The sequence below is a fragment of the Rhipicephalus sanguineus genome, chromosome 7, assembly GCF_013339695.2.
Source record: "Rhipicephalus sanguineus isolate Rsan-2018 chromosome 7, BIME_Rsan_1.4, whole genome shotgun sequence".
Taxonomy (NCBI): Eukaryota; Metazoa; Arthropoda; class Arachnida; order Ixodida; family Ixodidae; genus Rhipicephalus; species Rhipicephalus sanguineus.
In genome coordinates, this window is record NC_051182.1 from 90,338,455 (window position 1) to 90,359,318 (window position 20,864).

At 45.2% G+C, this 20,864-nt stretch overlaps 1 protein-coding gene across 1 annotated transcript in view; it reads left to right on the forward strand.

Annotated features, from left to right (window-relative positions):
* The first annotated feature begins 665 nt into the window (after positions 1–665).
* Positions 666–20,864, forward strand: part of LOC119398835 (uncharacterized) — a 21,116-nt gene continuing 917 nt past the window's right edge. The window contains exons 1-5 of the mRNA XM_037665652.2: positions 666–1,014; positions 5,837–6,196; positions 6,523–6,698; positions 16,222–16,316; positions 20,595–20,761. Of these exons, the coding sequence (XP_037521580.1) occupies positions 762–1,014; positions 5,837–6,196; positions 6,523–6,698; positions 16,222–16,316; positions 20,595–20,761 (1,051 nt within the window). The 5' untranslated portion in view covers positions 666–761. The remainder of the gene's footprint in view (positions 1,015–5,836; positions 6,197–6,522; positions 6,699–16,221; positions 16,317–20,594; positions 20,762–20,864) is intronic.

The window sequence follows — 20,864 nt, forward strand, 5'->3', positions numbered from 1 at the left end:
GCATGCCGCCGGCACCCACGCACGCCAACAGCCATGCCTCGGGTGTTGGCGCTCGCTTGATGGCGCTGTTTCAGCAATTGTACTGCTCTTATAAGGAAATGCCCTTGCATTTCGCGGAACAGTTTTAAGAAAATTCCGGGCGATATAGGCCAGAATTAAGGCAGCATTCTGTGACCCGTCGCAGTTCTGCCCAAGGGGTCACAACTATTGGGGGGGGGAGAGATCCATTATTCGCGACTTCGCCTGTGGCCCAATGGCAGGACTAGAGTGTAGTAGGGGGGCGCACGGGCCCGGTGTGCAACCCCCTGGCTGTGTGACTGCTGCCAAACTAGCCAAACCAACTAGCCCAAACAACTACCCTTGTGAGTATGGTGCAGACGTTTTTAAAGAGCCCGCTAACATGAGTCACGTAGACAGATAAAATGCGAGAGGACGAGAACAAGGGGCAAGTTAAACGAGTAGTAAAAATAATAGTCGGCATGAAGTGGTGTTTCTATTCTTTTTAGTAATTTCTTCTTCAAACAACATTGTTGGTCTCTCTATGTCACTGTGTAAACGCTTTTAAAAGCCACTGTAGGGGCACGGCTGTACCAAGTAAGAATTAGCGTAGTAGACAGCGCTCTGCGCAAGTGTTGCGGCTGAGTGATGAACTGCTGTCGCTTTGGGGGGTGTCCTTAAACCTGTACCGCCATTGAAACACGCACCTCGAAAAATGTTCTCGAAGGAGTGGCGCGTGCCGAAATTCTCGTGAGCCTCTACAAATGTCCAGCTACAGCCTGCGGCCCAGTAGCAAGCAGCGAAACTACCGCGAAATGGCGCAAATCGTGGACGCCGTGGTAAAGCACAAAGTGGCGCGTTTCCGCGACCGCTGCAAACCTCCGATATCCGAGGACATTTACGATGAGATACTGCTCCTTATGGAGGAGAAACTCGAAAGCGGCAAGGTGTCCAGTCTGCTGACAGTCAGCGAGAAGGCCAGGAAGTACTGGAGAACGCACGGCCGAGAGTTTGTGGGTAAGGGCAGCGGGTGGTGTTCTTGCGTTTGCTAAACCTAATACATCGATGACAGTTCCTACGTTGGGTTGTCTGCTACTCTCACTTCAAGGTAGACTGCGCGGCAGCGTTTAGCATTCTTTTAACTACTCCTTTGGAGTTGATCACGTTTGCTGGACACGCAGCGTGTTAGTAAACACACACTAGTTTAATTGACATGTGTCCGAAGCCTTTTACAACGACAGCTTCGATGGGAGCCACCGGCATGTTCCCAATACTTCGATCGTAAACACTCGCTCAAGGCGTCTGCTAGCGTTTTTGCCTTTGAGTCGAGGGAAACTTTTGTGAATGGATCTTTTTAGCCTGTTTATCTGTTCTGTTGTCAGCATTTCTGTGCAGTACTGCGGCGCTTGTGGGCATTTTCTTAGTGGGGAACTCGCTGTCAAAATTCGGTCGTTTACCCTCTGGACTTTGAAGCCCCGATTGTAACACGCGCTTCGTGCATTCATGCACGAACCTGCCCTTTGCAGGAATAGACGTAGAAGACGAATTGCCCTTTTCCGTTTTCGCAATCGATTTTGCTTCGTAGTGCGTGGCGCCCTTCGATCGAGATCAAGCTAGCGCTTTTGTTAGCCGCACATCGCCGTAATAATGCGAGGTAACTCATACTTGCTACCGCTGTGTTTGGTTAGCTATTATTTGTGGCCCATTAACAAATGACATCCTTGTACTGCATCATACTACGTGAAATGTCATAATTGTTTTGTTTAACGGTGGCCCTTAAGGTATATTGTACCCATTGTTTTACGAGAGCGGCACGATTTGCATGTTATTGTATACACATTGACCTCGCGCGAGATTACCTGTGCTTATGCGGAGGTTGTCAATACCATCTACACATTTTTCAACATTTGATTGTTGTCGCCAACGAAAAGAAAGAAAAAGCTACTTTAAAAAATTGAGCTCTTTTGTTTTGTTTTTCTAGACTTTCTTGTTTTGAGCGCTTTCAGCATGCTTCCATGCCGAGCTGGTATAGTATATAGCTATTACAAATAAAAGCCATGAAAGAAGGATAAGATCTGCGTGCTTAGGTCGGCAATGTAGACTAATCAACTGACATATAGCTTCATATTATAGCACAAATTTTCTCCTTGAGGCAACCTTAGAACTTTTCTCGGGGAAATATAGCAGCCATATACACCAGTGTAGCATTTCTTTGTCGCAAAGGTGATTTAACAAGCGATGATCTTTAATAAATAGTAAATGGCAGATATTGTCCTGCAAGCAAGCAAACACGAGTGAAGACATACCAGTGGTAAAAAGCATGGCCAGAGTAGAAAGAAAACAAGGTCTGAATTGGTTTATTTTGGGAAATATTTTACACTTAAGTACCTCATTGTTGCAGGGCCACTCTGGTGGTTGAACTGAAAACTAATTGGAAAAGCCCACACGAGGAGCAATCGTTATCGCCCTTGAGTAGGTCGAAGTTGTGAAAACGAAGTGAACTTCAACGGGCAGCATGACACAGGGGTAATTCTCTTCTCATGACACTCTACGGCATATGTTCGAAATCTATCGAACGTTCTTCTTTCCTACGTCAACCAATAAAGTGGGGGACCTATGCACATGCGTGAATATTTTTCTGCCCGTAGAAAGCTTCAGTTGCTCGCAGTTGGCCCATGAGTGAGGACGTGTAGTGAGAGCGCTTGTTGAATTTCAGTAAGTTGTAAAATCAAGGAACAACATGAGCAGCGGCATTGCGTCAAATTTTACCGAAAGCCTCGCGATACTCGAGCGGAAACCATTCGCAAGATTCAACAGGCTTTCGGTGACAAATCATGAGCACCTCTCAGATAAAGGAGTGGTGCAACCACCTCGCAAATGGCCGCAAATCAGTGTACAGTAAACCTTGTTTAGGAGGACCCTCAACGAAGTGAATTGAGAATGTTGTTGAGGAAGCATGGACGTTGGTCACGGAGGACCGTCCCATCCCAGTCTCAAACTTGCTAATGGGATACGGGTAAGCATTGGATTAGTACATTCAATTTTGACTCAGGATTTGGGCATAAGAAGAGTGTAGTGTCCACGAAATTCGTATCAAAGCTGCTAACAACGGAGCAGCAGCTCCATCTGGAAAACATTCCTGTTGTTTGTCGTACTCTCTGCTTCCCTGACTTAGCTGTGTGTGAATTTTGGCTGTTTCCCAAGCTGAAAATCCCATTGAAAACAACCCAATTCAAGTCAAGAGAGGACATCATACAATGCGAAGGTCTGGCTGATGACCCCTCCTTAAGATGTATTCCAGATGTGTTTCCAACAATGGTGGGAGCGCTTGCAGAAGTGTGTGCATTACCAAGGAGACCACATTGCAGGGAATTAAGGCTTTGTACCACCTAATAGAGGTATTTCTGCTCACCAAATGTTCAATACCTTTTGAACACACCCTGTATACGGCTTTGTTTCAAGCTTAACTGTTTGAGACGCTATGTATACAATTGTGTACACCACTTGTTTTTTCTATTTGTATCGACTAAGGGCTAAGAAAGAGCGCGATACATTGAGCTTTGGATGAATGGAACCTCCTGCATAATAAGTTTGTCTTCATTGAACTTCATTTTGCAGTGTACGGTTGCATATGATCACTTTGCTGAAGGCACTACCATATTCGATGAGTCGTTCGACGTGCCACTTCCCGCAACCCACGTCAAAAGTATATTTTTTTCTTTATTCGACATGGACATAACCGAAAATGAATTTGCACTATATTTTTAGCCTGAGATTTCATTGTATTTATGCAAAAAAACAGAGCATGAACGGCTTCAGAATAACTAGACATTTAATTACAAAGTAATTAGAAATGATTACTATAACACACATAAATGAACGTATTATGACATTATTTTTGTTGCAATATATTATCAAGTGCCTTGAAATAACATTGTACCAATTTCACGCATTTACAGACAGTTCTTCATAGGAGGCGTCTGAAAGGGTTAAGACTGTCATATTTCAGTTCACATGATAAGCAGCAGTTAAAAAGCACGTGCCTGTCATCTTCAAAATGTTGAAGCTCTTTGTGGCAGTCGACCAGACAAATGGTGTCAGGTGTTTCCGTCACTTGTTCCGAGTTGGCTCACAGTTTGGCACAGAGCCAAGGTTGTCCTTCACAGCCCTCGAGACTTGTGTGCTGCATTCAAGCAATGGGAATTGGCCGAGTTTGATTGTATGCATAGGAAGAGGCAGAATTCAGCGCTAGTGCATAAGCTGAAGAAAACCGTGTGGCACGAGTGCCTGTTTTGTGCACTCCATTCTTTGTGTGCATTGTTCTAGCAGCGAGTATTGTTTTGTTGCTCCATTGTGTAATATGTCTATGAAAGACTTAGGGGAGTGCAAACTACGCCAAAGGTGTAGGTTACCTAATATGCCCGAAGGGAGGTGTGTGGGGGGCAGTTGAGTCATACGAACATAGGTCGGCCACTATCCAGCGGCCGTGGGTCGGCAAACTCACTCGTGAGTCGACTCACTCAGACACAGATTGTAGTTTTCGTGCTGTTTTTTACTATGAATGTGTACCAACAAGCTCAAGTTCGCACGCTTCTCAGATCGGGCCGTGAGTCTGAGTCTGGGTGACTAATGTTTTGGTGAGTTTGAGTCCAAGTGAGTCCAGTTGAAAAAAAATTTACTGAGTCCGAGTCCGAGTGAGTCCGTTGAAGAAAATATTGGTGAGTCTGAGTCCGAGTGAGCCCCCAGAGCAAATTATATTTCTTGAGTCAGTCTGAGTGAGCTCCAATTTTTTTGCCGACCTATGCGTACGAACTGTGCCCATTAAGGGACGTGTAGGAGATAAGCCTATGGTTGTTGTCGTAAAACTTGAAACGTTTACTGACACACAATTTGTTTCATTTTAATTGCATAGAACAAAGTACTGCTTTTGTTTGGGCTGTTAGGGTACGTGGCTTAGGGGCAGGGGCAACGCCCCTATGCTTAGATTTAGGTTGTGATTTAGAAAAATGCCTATTGCTTAGATTTCGGTTCGCGATAATAAAACCAAAGTGGTCAAAATGAATTTTCAGTTTCCCACGTACCTCGCCTTCTAATGGTATCTTGCCTTGGGTATGTGAAACTCATAATTTCATTCAATTTTAAAATCCCAGTTTGGGCAGGTGTGCTTCTCCGCATTGCACCTGTGGACATTTTCTAATGCAGTGGCGGTATCGGGCATTGTTCAGGTGCAGAAGCTTTTGCTGCATATCCTGGTATTGCCTCTTGCAAATAGCCTCATCATGAGAGCTATGTCACCGTTGTGTCAGCCTCTTAAAATGTTTTGGCAGCTGCTCATCTAAAACAGCCAGTTCATTTCCGAGTCCATTCTGTTCCAAGCTTGCTGCTGTGTCTAAAAGTAAAATCCACATCAAAGTAGGAATGCTATTTTTAGTATGGCTGGTTTCATTGCAAGCAGGTTCTACATAACATTGAAACAGTAATTGTCTAGGCTGAAGGACTGGTAGTTATGCGGTTTTGTTGTTTGGTAACCTTCAAACACTACCTAAGCAGACATTGTGAAGACCCGGCGGTTGTTCCTTTACGTAAGTCCTGGCAAATCTGAAACGGGGCTTTTCGTGAAGTATAAAATTCTGATTCAGTCAGCCTTGAATAGAATGAACATACATTGATCAAACAGGCATGTGATTTGGGCAAGAGTCAAGAAAATGCCTGCTATAAACCATTTCCACCCATGCCCAGTTTGCTGTTGTATCTGCGAGATTTTATTAATTCTTATGCTTGTAGCTGATAGACATGCCATTCAGTAGCGTAACTGAGCCGCGTTTGGCACGCCTTGCAGACCTGGTCGACCTCCAAGAACAGCTGGGCCGTCCTTCCAAGGGCATTCTGCTCAAGAATGGTCGGGCACTGCTGTCCGAGTCGCTGGCCGAGGAGCTGGTCGTGCGGTACGTGGCCGAGCGGGGACCCCAGACCGTGCAGCGCGACATGCAGTCCCTGTTTGAGCTGCCCCTGCCCCTGATCCAGGCGCACGTGCAGCGGTCGGCCAACGTGCGTCTTGCCAAGGACCGCCGCTACATGCGGCTCAAGTTTGAAGAGCGCATGAGCGAGCTGCGACAGAACGTGCTGGCAGAGGCCACCGCGGCTACCGCTGTCTCGTCCGAGGCTAACGGCTTGCCTTCGAACGGCCCAGTTGGGACAGGTGAATACCTTCAGTGCGGTGGAAATGCCGCTGCATTCCCAAGTTGTGTCCGACTGTAGTTCAGTGGTGTGTGGCGCTTGCACTTGGCCTTTAGGACTATCTGCTGGTGCTCTCACTCGCTGCATAGTCGGGATGACCATGTGAACAAGAGAGCAAGTGATTTTTGACAGTTTTTGACATGAAATTGTATGCTCCCTGCTCCATGTCGTGCATTAACATCTCGCTCACACGTTTCTGGGAGTCTCGACTCCAAATGCACAACGTTTTCCGACTGTTCAAAAAGTGTTGCAGGGTCCCTTTAAGAGCCACTTTTCTGGTGCCAATAGCAGGTGGTGTTGCCATGACGACGCCGGCGCCGGCCGACCTGCCCGTGCTTTTGATCAAGCCGATGCCCAAGCGTAAGGCGAAGCCGAAGAGCCACGAGCAGAAGATGCGTGACGCAGTTGCGGCAGCCCGTCCCGTTGTGGCAGCGCAGGTGTCGCCCCCCTTCACATCCTGGGAGGTGAGCGTGCTGTTTTAAAGTAGCACTGACATCAAATTTATGCATGTCAAAATTTTTGCATACGCGACTGGTTATCGACCCCCTAGTAGCAATTCACTACAGAAAATGCAACTGAGGGACAAATAACTACCTGTTTTATTGATTAATATGACCAGTGTCTAGCACAATTCAAAACGGGTGGAAAGCCCGCCAATTTGTAGCGCTGGCGGCTCTTCCTGACGATCACCACCAGACCACGTCCGAGCTGATCAACTGGCCACAGAAAGGAGTGACATGAGACTCAGATGACATTTCATCTGCTAGGCGCACACCTGCAGTCATGTCATTGTCACCAGCATTGCCGTCGTCGCCGTCAAATGTGTCGACCAGGGATGAATACAATATTCTGGAACTCGAAATCGCTCCGATTCACGACATTACGGATCAGTTTTGCTTCGACCTTGTGCAAAACAGCGATTCATAAATGGACGCCGTTCCAACAATGCCAATGTTGCAGGGTGCTGAACGCCCCGTCGAGCCTTCATACGTGGTTTGCACTCGAAATGAAATAACTTCTAGGTGGTGGACGCCATTCAAATTTGGTCAGAAACACCTATGCATACCGAGCCATCGAATGAAGGACACATCTCGAGTTTGAAATTTTAGGTCAGTGCCCCTTTAAGGCAAAAGCCTTATATGCCTCATCAAACGCAAAAATTGGCCATCGACATCCCGTGGCATTGGTGTACGTCAACGCGAGTGAAGCAAAGAACCATCATCACATGATCTTATCACCATCTGATGTCATGAGGCCTTTCGTTAAAACTTTCACTGATATCCTGGTATAAAAGCGAGCGCATGTTTATTTTAAAGGTGATTATGTAATTTCCACATGTAAAAAAAATAAATATGACAAAACTGTCAAGCACTTCACAACTTCGCCTCTGAAATGAAGGCACGAACTTTTCTTGCCTAGTTCGGTTGCGTATGCAGCAGGCGCCATAATACATTCCGACTTCGGCCCGCAAAACCCTCGGTGATTGGACTCTCATATGAAAATTTGGTCACGCTGTGCAGTCATCACTGTCACACCGCACCACTCGTTCTAAAATTCCCATCGTAGGCGCTTAGTTAAAACACTGCTGTGAACAGGCGCCCGAAGATTGTTGGGCCCTGAGTACCCATTGAGATAAAGCACTACTGTGCGACCGTAGATGAAGCACAATTGAAGCCATATTCCGTGACCATAGGGGAAAAAAAAGCTAGCTACCATACCCCCCATCTTTTTGCCGTTGGAGGTTAGGAGTGCCCCTGCTAACTGGAGTAACGGCTGTTCTATCAACATGCCTGCGTGCCCATCAAAGCCGACGAAAAATACTCTTCCGAACAAGCGCGTAATAAAGCGTAGCGTTTCTGATTTTTCCTTTGTCTTTCTGTAACTGGTGGTACAAGTTTAGTGTAAATGTACATACTATTGGATGTTCGATTCGATATTCGATATTTATGGCCACTATTCGGCACTATTCGATTCGAGATGAAATTTCACTATTCGCACACCCCTACTTAATTGTGCTGCCCTTGGTTCACTTGGCAGGCTTTCCTGACCTCGTTACTGATGATGGTAGCATTTAGTGTGAAAGCACTAAATATTGCCTATCTACCTGGATTTCGCCTCTTCTGCGCAACACTTGTTCGCAATGTCTCGCGTGAAACATGCGAAGAGGCTGTACTCTTTTGTCCTAGCGAGATGATTGACTCCATCTCCACCCTCAAGAGGTATAAACATTTCAAAAGCAGCTCTTGAATCTATCCAGTGTGGTAGGTGCACAGGTACAACTAGTGTGACTTTTATCTACACATTTGCAACCAGTCTGACCGTGAAATTCTCATGTTTAGCTGCTGCTCACATGTGCAAAATCCAATGGCACGTTTTGCATCTTTCCTGAGTCGCAACTGATTCATGTTGCAACTGTTCATAACTTTTACGTATGCTGGTGTATATTTCTACCTTTGTTAATGAGGAACTTTATTGGTACCGGATTTTAGGCAAATGCCTATTTTGTTCCTTGCGTTCCTATGGTGCCACTTTGATATATGAGCATGAATTAGAGACTAAGAAAGGCTTTTATAGTGTTTTTGTAGTGCCTATAAATGCCTGTTTGTGCCTAAATGCTTACAAATGCCTGTAAATGCCTATTTTTAAAAATGGTGCTTATATGAACACTGTTTAGCCTCAACTTTCGCTTTCAAGTGCACTTTGAGGCCTTTATTCATGTTACCGGGCAACATTGACTGTTCAGAACTGTTTGGGATTCAACCTAGTCCTCTAGATCAGCCAAATTCTGGAAAACAATCGCTAGCAGCAGTGAAATGGGACACGCCGACGAGCATTCACCACCGTACTGACATGGTGCGAGCGGTTGGCGAATGCGAGACCGCGGAGAGTCATCAGAAATGAGAAGGAAGAGCAAAAAAAGAAAGAAAAATGTGACGTGCACGGGCCTTTCTTTCGTTTGTAATTAATTTTGTAAGGTGTTCAGTGCAGTAGCGTAGCCAGAATTTTTTTTGGGGGGTTTCTACTAATTCGCAATGTCCATAGACTGTCGCACCGCCAAGCGGAATTCAGGAGCGTCCTCTCGAGGAGGGTTAGTAGAAGACAAAATGGCAGCGCTACGCTGTCTCTCCCTTGTTTGGCTGTGCTAGCTTCAGCGTTAACGCGTTGGCAAGAAAGGAACACTATGACTTTGCATGTTTCCTCCATCAGTGAACAAACCGGGCCCTCCGTGACAAGAGAAATTTGATTCGTTCTTGCGAGACGCGAAGTTTTCGTAAAAATACGTGGCAACTCTCGCTTTCACTGAAAGCCTAAAGCATACACATATCAGCTTTGCGAGGTTTTCTGTAGCCACGTATGTTAGTTAAATGTTATCGCCTGACATTTTCAGTTGAAGCTGTTTTACTTCCATATACCTCGTCACTGCTATTGTAGTGGATGAATCCCATAACATTGTATGCGGGAGGTCGCACGGGCTCGCGATGTGCTCTTCTATAACTGAGCAGTCTCAAGTTGGCGATACATTAAAATAAGGCCTCTATGTTTGTCAGGAAAGCGCTGTTATGAATCGTGCTAGCGACGTTTCAGTCATTCGAGGACGCGTCCGCTCCACGCCTTTCGTGGAGCGAACGCTCTCAACGCGGTCCATCACAAGTGTGTTGGTTTCATAGCCAGCGCTGCGCTGCTTGTTTTTGTACATTTGTTGATAGGTGTCAGCAGACTGCAAGCGAGTTGCTTGTTGACCTGTTTGAGAGCAAAATGTTCTCAGAAAGGGGGGGGGGGGGGCAGACGTCTCTCTAATTGTAAACATGGCGACGCGGAGTGGTCGATCGTAGTTGTTCGGCAGTGGAAATTCCTCAGATTGCTTTCAGCAGTGATGTTCAGAGAAGCCATCTTGACATCGAGGATTTTTCACTGGATATAGAAGGCTGTGAAAGCACCGAGAGTGACAGCGACGATGAACGATCAGCTGCGAACTGACGAGGAGCTTCACTTCACTTCACGTCCCCTCGTGCGTTAATGTTCTTTCACTCTCGTAAGTCACTTTGATTGTATTTAATGTATAATATCTTTGAGCAAGATCAAGATAAAAGCATAGTTTTTCTTGTGCATTGCATGTAGCGCAATTATTGTCGATATTGTGGAGCGCCGCATGCCGCCAACATGCTTGAGATCGATCAGCGAAGCAAAATGGTTAAAGCGATGAAACGTGCTGTCGGCCACAATCCACGCCTCTCGGCTAACTTCTGTATTTCACCAGTAACTTCCAAACGGCATTGTTGTTCGACGAATTACGCAACGTCGAATTCTTCGACGTTGCGAAAAGCATATCTATGCATTCTTTTCGATATTAGTTTTTGGATTGTGCTGATCGAACCTGCAACATCCTAGTGAAGTGAATTCCACATGGCTAGAGTGTGAGCATGACTGTGACACTAGCGCTACTAAATTGGATGTTGAATGCTTGTGTTTCGTTCAAGAAGTAACTCTGCATTCCTGACTGCGCAAGTAACGACGACGGTGTAATATATGTTTGGAAACCATCAACACGTTAAACACGTGGTCCCGTGCAGCAGCGATTGCGCTACTTGCTAGCGGCCGACTACGGCAGCAAATCCGTCAGGCAGGCTCGATACGTACTACCTCGGAGTGCTGGTCAGTTCATACAGGGCCGTAACTAAGGGGGGGTTCAGGGGGCTCTGACACTCCCCGAATTCGAGTGATACTAAAATACTTGCACGCCTTCACAGCGACCACCAATTGCCAAAGGTAGCCGTTCTACACACAAACACCCCCCAAAAAATATTCCTGGAATCTACTCTCCTTCCGAATACTCCTTCCGGAATCTGGGAAGGAGGCTCTTACTCGAGTCGTGAAGGAGGCTCTTACTCGAGTCGTGGCACATCCAGAACACACCTGCGAATGTGAACCGGTCCCTCGGAACAATGCCTCCGATCTACGTGCACGGCCTCCGGAATGTGAGGGAAAGAGTAAGGCGGAGCCAAAAACAAGCTGCGACGAAGCCCCCCTGATCAGCACAGTCACCCCTGAAGAAGAGACCAAGCCGGTCTCGAAACGTCGGGTTTCCTCCAAGAATTTGTGGCTGGAGGTATTTCAACTTCTGAAAGTATATTGGTCTCATATCCATTTCAGTGCAGCTCATGGCTTGATCCGGTGAAAGTGGCACGGGCCGTACGTCCGCGCGTCCTATCTGTTCCCATGCTAAGAAACGGGTTGACCCTCCTTCGGGCGCCATCTTAAATCGTGCGTGCGTTTGTATGTGTGCGTGTATATATACACATGCAAAACTGAAAAAGCACAGGGGTGGCTTGAACCCCCTGAAACCGCCCCTTCCCTCCCTGGCTACGCCAGTGGTTCACTGTCAGGGGAGAAATTAGGCAGTTTTCGAATAGAGTACGCAAAGCTTTGCGTTGGCTTTTCGCACAACTGCGCATGCGTCGTACGCTAACTGCTTGCGGGCTCCCGTTAAGTGACGGAAATAGCGGGCCGCAATCGCTAACGCTAACTTACGCTACGCGATTCGACCGATCTGGCTATCTGCTCCTGCTCTGCCCTTCTCAGTCATGTCAAAAAGACACTAAGGAGTGTGTTGATTCGACAGTGGACACTTACTTGACTCAACGTGCAGAACTTGGGAGAGACCGTGCTTGTGACAACCAACACGAAATGCGCAAATCTGCCGGTTCGAATTTCAAATTTCCCGCGCTGTCGGGAATGTGGGTGCCGCTGCAAGACAGTACATGCTCAACATAGCGATTAGTTTTGTTTATTGAAGAAACCGTTATTTCTCGCCGTGTAAAGCCGCGTAAACTGGCGCCAGAGCAGCTGACTCAGCAACGCAACGCGGGTCACATGATTGGCCCGCCTCTTTTTCTGTGTTTATTATTTCATGTGCTACTTAAATTTGAAAAGACAGGTGTGCATAAGTAATTGGAAATTGAGATTTTTTTAAAGTTATTTTGTTTGCGATGTTTTGGTTTTTCTTTGCCGGACACCTTTTATTTTTCGGTGTGGTTTGCGAAACTGCGGTGCCGCGACATTGGCGACGTCAATCGACGCGCCAAAAAGCGCAGCTGCCTGCTAGCAGTCTGTTAGCAGATTAGATTGGTCAGCAGCGTCAGCTGTTTTTGTGGTCTATTTGGTCTAGCAGCGGTTTGCATCGACTTCATCATAGATTGGTTTCTAGTTTCACCTCGGATTACCGAACATGACCACCGACAAGCCCGACGAGGTAGTACAGTGTGCTGTAATCTTCGTACCGTCTCACGTGCATTCCGTAGTGCCGTTTGCCGGTAACACCGGCGGTTCGTTGATGGTTTCTCTAAGATTTTCATGTCCAGACGAGAGGCGTCTGAGGAGACAGGCTTGGCTTCATGCGCGCAGTTACACTAGGCAGTTTCCCTAGCTATCGCGCCCGATCGAGATCGAGTTTCGATTAATCGCGATCAGCTTCATTTGCTAAAGATGCCGCGAAAGGCGATCTAGTTCGCGATCGAAAGTGCACCGCGTAAAACCGTAAAACCAGTGTCACTCACTCACTGTTGATGGCGATCGGGCTTGATCCGGATCGAATTTCACGCCCGTGATGGGCTCTTTTACGTAAGATGCAGAGGGTAGCCGATCACGGCTGAGAAATGTGATCCTGCTCGGGCTTGATCGCGATCAGTGCACCGTGCGGCACCGGTGTAACACCCGTATATGATGGTCGGTCGTGATAAGCCATCATGACAAGTGCGCATTCACGCGCCAAGCGCGGCCGTTGAGGGGATTGATACGCGACATTGCGGGCAGACAAGGGCTGTCTGTCTTTTTTGTTCCAATGTTATGATGCTATCAGATAACGCCGGCTAGCCGTTGGGCTAGCCGGTTTTATTTTACATTCACATATGCTCGCGAGTTTGGTATTTCCCGAGATTCTGATATCCTGCCGAAGTTAATTGTTGACTTTTGAACTCCAAGCTACAGCGTGGCCCTGAAATGAGGGTGGATGTGGGTTTAGTTCCTCACCGACGGCAGTTCGTTTTTTTTTTTCGCTCATTATTTTCATTTGTCGTTGTGTCGTAATTACTGCACTTGAATTAAAGGAGTACTGACACAAGTTTTAAAAATGTTCGTACTGTTGCTGCGAATAAAAAACGGTGGAGTCGAGAACCCTAAAGAGAGTATCGTGGTTCCTCAGGATGCATTGAACATACGTGCGCCGCCAGGCTGTTTCTACTTGGAGGGGGGGGGTGGCACTCGCGAAAATTGACTTCCTTCTGGAGGGCAGGGAGGCCGGAAACTTGTGCGCTGTGTTTTCAATATGTTTGCTCTTGGGGAAGCAAAGGAAGACAGGTTGAATATATTTTTAATCCCGCTATTCATAATGATGTTGAGCGCAAACACTAGACAGAGGACAAACGAGATGACAAAGACGCAGCTCATCTTAAAAATCTACTTTCTGTTTTGATATCAATGGAGTAGTTTCACGGTGACTTGTAAACAGTCTGACGTAGGTCTAAGACACATGGGTACAGTAACTCGTGACGTCCTTGCAGCAGCATCTGTTGTGCTGTGCCAGTTGCGCATTGTAGGACTCGGAGTTCGCAAACCCAGCGAACTGTGTTGACTCGTCCTGACAATTTCCATTGGGGTGGGGCTGGCTTGCAGATGCTGCGTAGACGACAAAAACTTTAAAATCAAAGTAAAACACTTTATACATGTTTCCTGGCTGTGTTGTGTAGAGCCATAAAACTGCGTGCCAAGGAAATTAGGAATGTCCTTATAGTGATGCCTCAAAATCGTGTCAGTACCCTTTTAAAATCTACAAGTAACATCCGTAGTGCGGTGCTTGCCTTCATACAGCTCTGTCTAAGAAAAACTTGCCCCACTATTCACTACCCTTCTTGTTCAAGCGCTAGCATAGTAACTTCAAAATTGCAAAACGCTGCAGTGATCAAAGTATTTGGAGAGAGAGAGGAGAAAAATATAATGCCTGCTTTTGCTTAGCCGAATGCATGACTGGAAAATTGATATGCAGTGATCTTCAAGTACAGTTTGCCTTATGAAGGATTAGTGTTGAGCCCATTTTTGTGAGCTTTTTCGATTTCCCTTGTGGTAGCACATGCTTTGCCTTACACTTAATTACTGATATTGACACACTTTATTCAACTGTTGTGCGTAGGCATTGCCTGTTTGTCTTTTGGGAATCAGGCCTTCGCATTTGCACGAAAAATGGTTTGAAATTTGAAACTGCGTACCGTACTTCAGAACTGTACACCTGCCTTGTTTTTACGAGAATGCGCTTATCAGATCACTCAAATTGTGCTGGAAGTCATGAAAAGCATAGGAGCACTGCTTGCAGTCTTTAAATGAAGTGTAAAAATTATGGGACAAAGATAAATTAAAATCAGGCGGGAAAAAAAAAAACTTGAGACCACTGGGGATGCAAGCTACAGTACTGAGTGGCTTGACCTTAGCAGCTTCAATACTTTGGTATCATGCAGGGGTTTACAGGTCAGCTGCCAGCTCGTAAAAATCACCAGACCTGGTGATTTGATAACAGATTTTCAGCTAATGTTGCCATTTGAAAGTTGAAAGAATGCTTTTCACATATGTCATATATGGGTCATTACTGGTACTGCACAATAACTAAAATCTGGACGTTGATTCTAAAATATAGAGTTCTTGTTCCACGGTGATGTTTCAACTCATAGCGACCGCATGGGGTGCTGCACAAAAAAAAATGCTTGATACCAGTCCAATCTTTGCAGCCTACCTGAACGAAGCGCTAATATACGCAATAGGTGAGTAAATAATGCTAGTACCGTTTAGTAGATTCACAAACATTTTATTCCGTGTGAAGCCGCGGGCCGCTAGCGAAATGTTCGCAGGTCTAGGCGGACCATGTGTTTGAGACCCCTGGTATAGAGCATCGCACGTGTAATGCGAAGGTTGTGAGTGTATTCCCCACTCGCAGCGAATTGTTTTTTCATGGTTATTATCAGTATTTATTTATTTGGTACCCACAGTGCCAAAGTCATTATAGTGGGAGGGGAGGGCTGTACAATCAGTTTAGACAGTTCAAGTCTTTTTTTTTTTTATATACACAGAGTGCGAGAAAGAAAGAAAGAAGAAACTGTAAGGAACAACAATAGCTACAGCAGATTCACATCACGATAAGGTATGCAAGGGATATACAATAAATACGCCGAAGAACACTAGAAAGTGTCGAGGAACTGTCTTCACCTTAACAGGGTCAAAAGCATGATAAGTATACATGTCATGCCAAAAGAGAAAGATCAGAAGAAGAAAAGTCAGTTCTGCAGGGCAAAGAACACATCATTTGAAATGACGTCGACGATGTCGGCAGGTAACCTATTCCAGTCTTGGATAGTTCTGGGAAAGAGTGATTACTTCTCGTACTTTTAGCTCATGGTCCATGCGTTGTGACCGATTGTTTCATTCACTTTCCCTTCCTTTTATCCCATAATTACTGTACCTCAATCGAACATTAGAAACAGTGCATCTATGCTTTCCTTTTCTTTGTAATTTGTTGGCTTCATTAGGACTTGCAGTGGTTATTTCATGGCTGTCACATTCACGTTAGTAAATCTGCTGAAGACTGACTGTCAGTCATTACTTTAAACAGGAGTTTGATCTTCAGTTATGAATACACTTGTTGTGAGTTTGAGCAATTGTATAATACAGTACACTCAAACCTCTTATAACAAAGTCGCATATGCCACGAAAATAGCTTCGTTATATCCGAAAATTCGTTATAAACGTTTATTTTTAACATTTCATCTATGACAAGACTATTCTTCATTTACTTCGTTATAACCGATAATTCGTTATATCCGAGTTCGTTATATCGAGGTTTGAGTAGTTTCTTTCGTCATGAGTATGTGTAAAACTCTTGGCTGGCATTTTTTCTTTCTTTTAACTTTTTTTTATTTTCTCTGACCTCTTGACTTTTCTTTGAACCAGGAGCACCCTCGGAACTTGATACCCGAGCTGTGCCGCCAGTTCTACGACCTGGGGTGGGTCACCGGCACAGGTGGTGGCATCAGCATCCGACACGGGTCAGTAGTTGCACTCTGGACGATTAATAAGCAGCTGTCCTTGTAATGAACACTCTGTGTGTGCCCTGCAAAGAAGTGTAACAGATTGAGCTGCTATACAGTTAAACGTCGATATAACAAAGTTCTCTGTATAATGAAGTGTTTAACTTTTTATAACTTCATTTGCATTAGACACCGTGTAGTTTTAACCTCTATTTAAAGAAGCATGATTATCTGCAATTGCAATGCAGTGGAGTTTCACTGTAGCAGCAGAGGAAAACTCGGGCCATCAATTGAAAGTTCTGCTTGTGCCAGTGTTCAAACGGTTATGTGTGATATGAAAAAATGTGTTCTTAAAAGTGGCCACTCAAGAAACTTTATTGGTAGTGGCTATACTGGCGAAGCATTATGGACCAGACTAATATGTAGTGCACATGCCATATTTTCTCACTTATAACCCGCACCGAAAAATGGAAAAATGTGCTTAAAAAGTGGAGTTGGGGGTTGTTATATGCAGGGGTAGCTTATGTGCAAGAAAATACGGTATGTACTAGCAGGTTAACTTGGGCTGTTTGGTGTATTGCTCAGTCTGAATGAAAAAACGCTGCTACAAATGAGACCAATACAAGAAGCGACAAACAAGGCACTGTCTTCGTCCAGTTCTTAGAAGTGTTTTTTCGTTTCAAGCTTAGCTTCGAGTGCTGCGCCACACATGCTGTGCATCGGCACCCAATTTGGTGTTCTTTATATTGTCACTATATGGGAAGTGACAAGCATTAGTAGCTGTTGAGGCAGTAGTACTAAACACAACCACCCCTTTCTTATCTTGCAAGTGACCTTGATTGTGCAGAAAAGCAATGTTGTGACAAAGCTAGTATCTCGACTGGTAAGAGAAAGAATGTCACGGCTTGCTCCTGGACATTGGAGCTCGCGCTGGATGGCACTTCCAAGGCCAACCTCACTGCACTAGTGCTCCAGAAACTGGACAAAAGGATGGCTGCCACTATAGCTTAATTGTTAAAACATCAGCATGTGTAATGAAAATTCACTTTTACTTATTTATTTCCCAATACTGTAGGCCTATTCAGGCCTGTACAGGAGAGGGCATACAAGATAAAGTAGACTTCAAGTTTAAGAAGAAAGAAAAAGCCATTGTACAATGTAATCATACAGATGACAACAAAAAAGGAATAAATTAAATGTAAATTTAAAAATTTCAGTGGGCTTATGTGAACTTCTAAACATGTTTAAGACAAAACGGTGTGCACTTCGCTCCTACTTGTGGCAGGTACTCTTTCTTTCCACTTTCTTCTGCATGTTCCTTAAGGGGGGACATGGCACTTGAAAAAAAGTTTTTTATTTCTTCATCGATTTTAATGAAACTTCCTGAGTTTATGGATATTTGTGTGCTAATTTCAAATATGCAATTATTTTTCTAGTGTGATGTGTAGTTTTTAAATTACAAAATATTTCATGTGCCTTTTGGGGAGCGAGATTATTTCTAAGCTGACTGCATTACAAAGGAAATGAGCATATCACGATAATCTGCAATCAAAACTGTGTGCAGTGCAGCAAAAATGGATTTTCTAAACCCATTAGAACAAAAGTTGTGGTATGTTGAACATTCACAAGTGAAATTCTTGCGGGAAATTGACTCGCCCGCGAATGTTCAACATACCATAACTTTTGTTCAAATGGGTTTAGAGTAGGGGTGTGCGAATATCAATTTTTTCGAATACGAATCGAATACGAATATCCACCTTCGAATATCGAATCGAATATCGAATATCAAAAGAAAAATGCCTCCACAGTAACAATATTTTATTTAACATGTAGCTACTTGAAAAAAAACGCCAGGCCTGCGCTGAAACCGCAGCACAGTCACAGCGAAAGCTGGAAGAGCGGCGTTTCTAGAGCCCGTTGTAAGCTAGCTCACTTGGGGCTACAATACAAGTACACTAGAAAGGTACCCACTACGCAATAAATCACAATTTTTGTGAAGTTGCGAAGCACCTACTAAGCCATTATTCGTCATTCTGCGGAGAAGCGAGGCACCAGCCGCACGTCTGGAAGGCATTATGTGCACTTTGTTGACGCGGCGACTGATGACGATGAAGAATTATGGCTCAGCCCTTTGTAATGGTTGGAATCTTTAAACGGCCCAGCAGTTATGTAATTTGCAGTGGGTGACGCCCGTTTGCTATTTCCCTCTCCCGTCATGCTGTATAACATACGTTGCCGTGGGAGAGAGACAGGGTGGGGTGAAGAACTTTACTGAGACCCCAAGTAAATGGATCATGCGCTTATGAGATTCTTTGGCAACCAATACAATGCACTTGCGAGGAACCCACTACGCTCTAAATCATTGTAATTTTACTGAGACCCCGAGGAAATGGAACATCCGCTTATGGGCTTCCTTGGCAACCAATACAAGTGCACTTGCGATAAACGCACTACGCTCTAAATCACTGTAATTTATCTGAGACCCCGAGGAAATGGATCATGCGCTTATGTGCTTCCTTGGCAACCACTACAAGTGCACTTGCGAGAAACCCACTACGCTATAAATCATTGTAATGTTTGAGAAGTAGGGCAGCTGGCACTGGGCCATTTTTCGTCATTCTACGAAGAGCCGTGGTACCTGCTAAACGCATGTAAGGCATTATGCGCACTTTGTTGATGCTGTGCCTGACGACGATGAAGAATTATGGCAGAGTCCTTTGTAATGGGTTGGAAGCATTCAACAACCTACTCATTGCGCAATTAGCATTGTGTGACGCCTGGTTACAGAAATCGCGTTGTGCGACGCGTTGCGCGACGCTTGGTGCTTATTTTACTCTCTACCACGCTATATTGCATATGCTAAGGTGGTTCCTTCCCGACATGAAGTCTGTATAGGACCTTTTTGCAAAGCAGTTCCAAGCAACGGAATGGCTCAGAGGTTGAATACTGGGCTCCCACGCAGAGGGCCCAGGTTCGAACCTCGTTCCATCCTGGAGTTTTCTTCTTATTTCGTTTTTTTTTCTTATTTCGAGCGATACTGGTTACGGACACCGGCGGCGGCGGCGGCGGCGGCGGACAACTACGGCGCCAAAAACGGCCGGTGAAATGATCTCATAACAGCTTTCGCTGTAAAAAAAAAACATTAACAGCATGACTGGCAACACAACATACACTGGTATCTCCAGAACACAATGTCCAGGCTAGCACAATGCACATCACAACACAAGCAAATATCACAGCACAATGAAAGTAATGGACTAGATGTTATTATGAAGAAATATGAGTTGCCTCCACATGATCAGGCAGCAGGCCGCTCCCTTCTAACAGAGACAACAGACAACCCCCCCCCCCTGCCACTGAAAAGGCACGCTCGCTTGGAACAGAAGTGGCTGGTATAGGGAGGTACATGGGGCAAAGCTTTGCCAGTCTGGGGTATCTGAAGGTGCCTACAGCCCGCCACCAGTCACGTGGGTCACTGTCTTTCTTCAGAAGTGGTCCCGCATAGTGAACGAGTGGTAGTGCGGCACGTTTACGGCGCATAATATTGAAAATGTACGGTTACATGATCGCCAACAGCGCTGCACGTCGGAGATGCACCAGCAATAAATCATACGTATTGGGGCGCTCGTCGCAGGCAGATATCGTGCTTCCGTTACTTACGATGTTTTATCGCTCCTCTCGGCAACGTTTTTAGCTATACCAACGCAGCAGAATTGTGGAAGACGAGTTATTTATGCATGATAATCGAATCGCATAATCGAGATTTTTCGATTATTCGAAGTTATCGAATATTCGAAACTTTTCGAATACACGATTTTCGAATCGAATACGAATATTTCAAATCTAATATTCGACGAATATTCGAAACTTTCGAATATTCGCACACCTCTAGTTTAGAGCATCCATTTTGTTGCACTGCACACAGTTTTGATTGCATATTATCGTGATATGGTCATTTACTTTGTAATGCGGTCAGCTTAGAAATAATCTCGCTCCCCAAAAGGCATATGAAATATTTTGTAATTTAAAAACTACACACCGTACTAGAAAAATAATTGCATATTTGAAATCAGCACACAAATGTACATAAAGTCACCAAGTTCCATCAAAATCGATCAAGAAATAAAAATTTTCAACAGCAGTGTCCCCCCTTAATTGCTACTTCTTATTGGAAACATAACAGTTGACTCCTTTGTATGCTTGCCTCACTACTTGTTGACATTGTGTTGTTTTGCGTCTCAGTAAAGGACATCGAAGTCTCACATGTAAGCCTTCTCCTCCTGCTCTGCTATGCAGGCATGAGATCTACATTGCACCTTCTGGGGTTCAGAAGGAGCGGATAGCCGCGGAGGACCTCTTTGTGCAGGACATGGAGGAGCGGTTCCTGTCGGGGCCTCCTCCGCACAAGAAGCTGCGCAAGAGCGAGTGCACACCCCTCTTCATGAACGCCTTCACGCTACGCGGTGAGCATGTTCACACGTGCTACACAGACACGCATTGTGAATACTGGATATTCACACGTATAACATGCCCTGCTTGTGCCGATGCGTCCATTCACGACTCTCG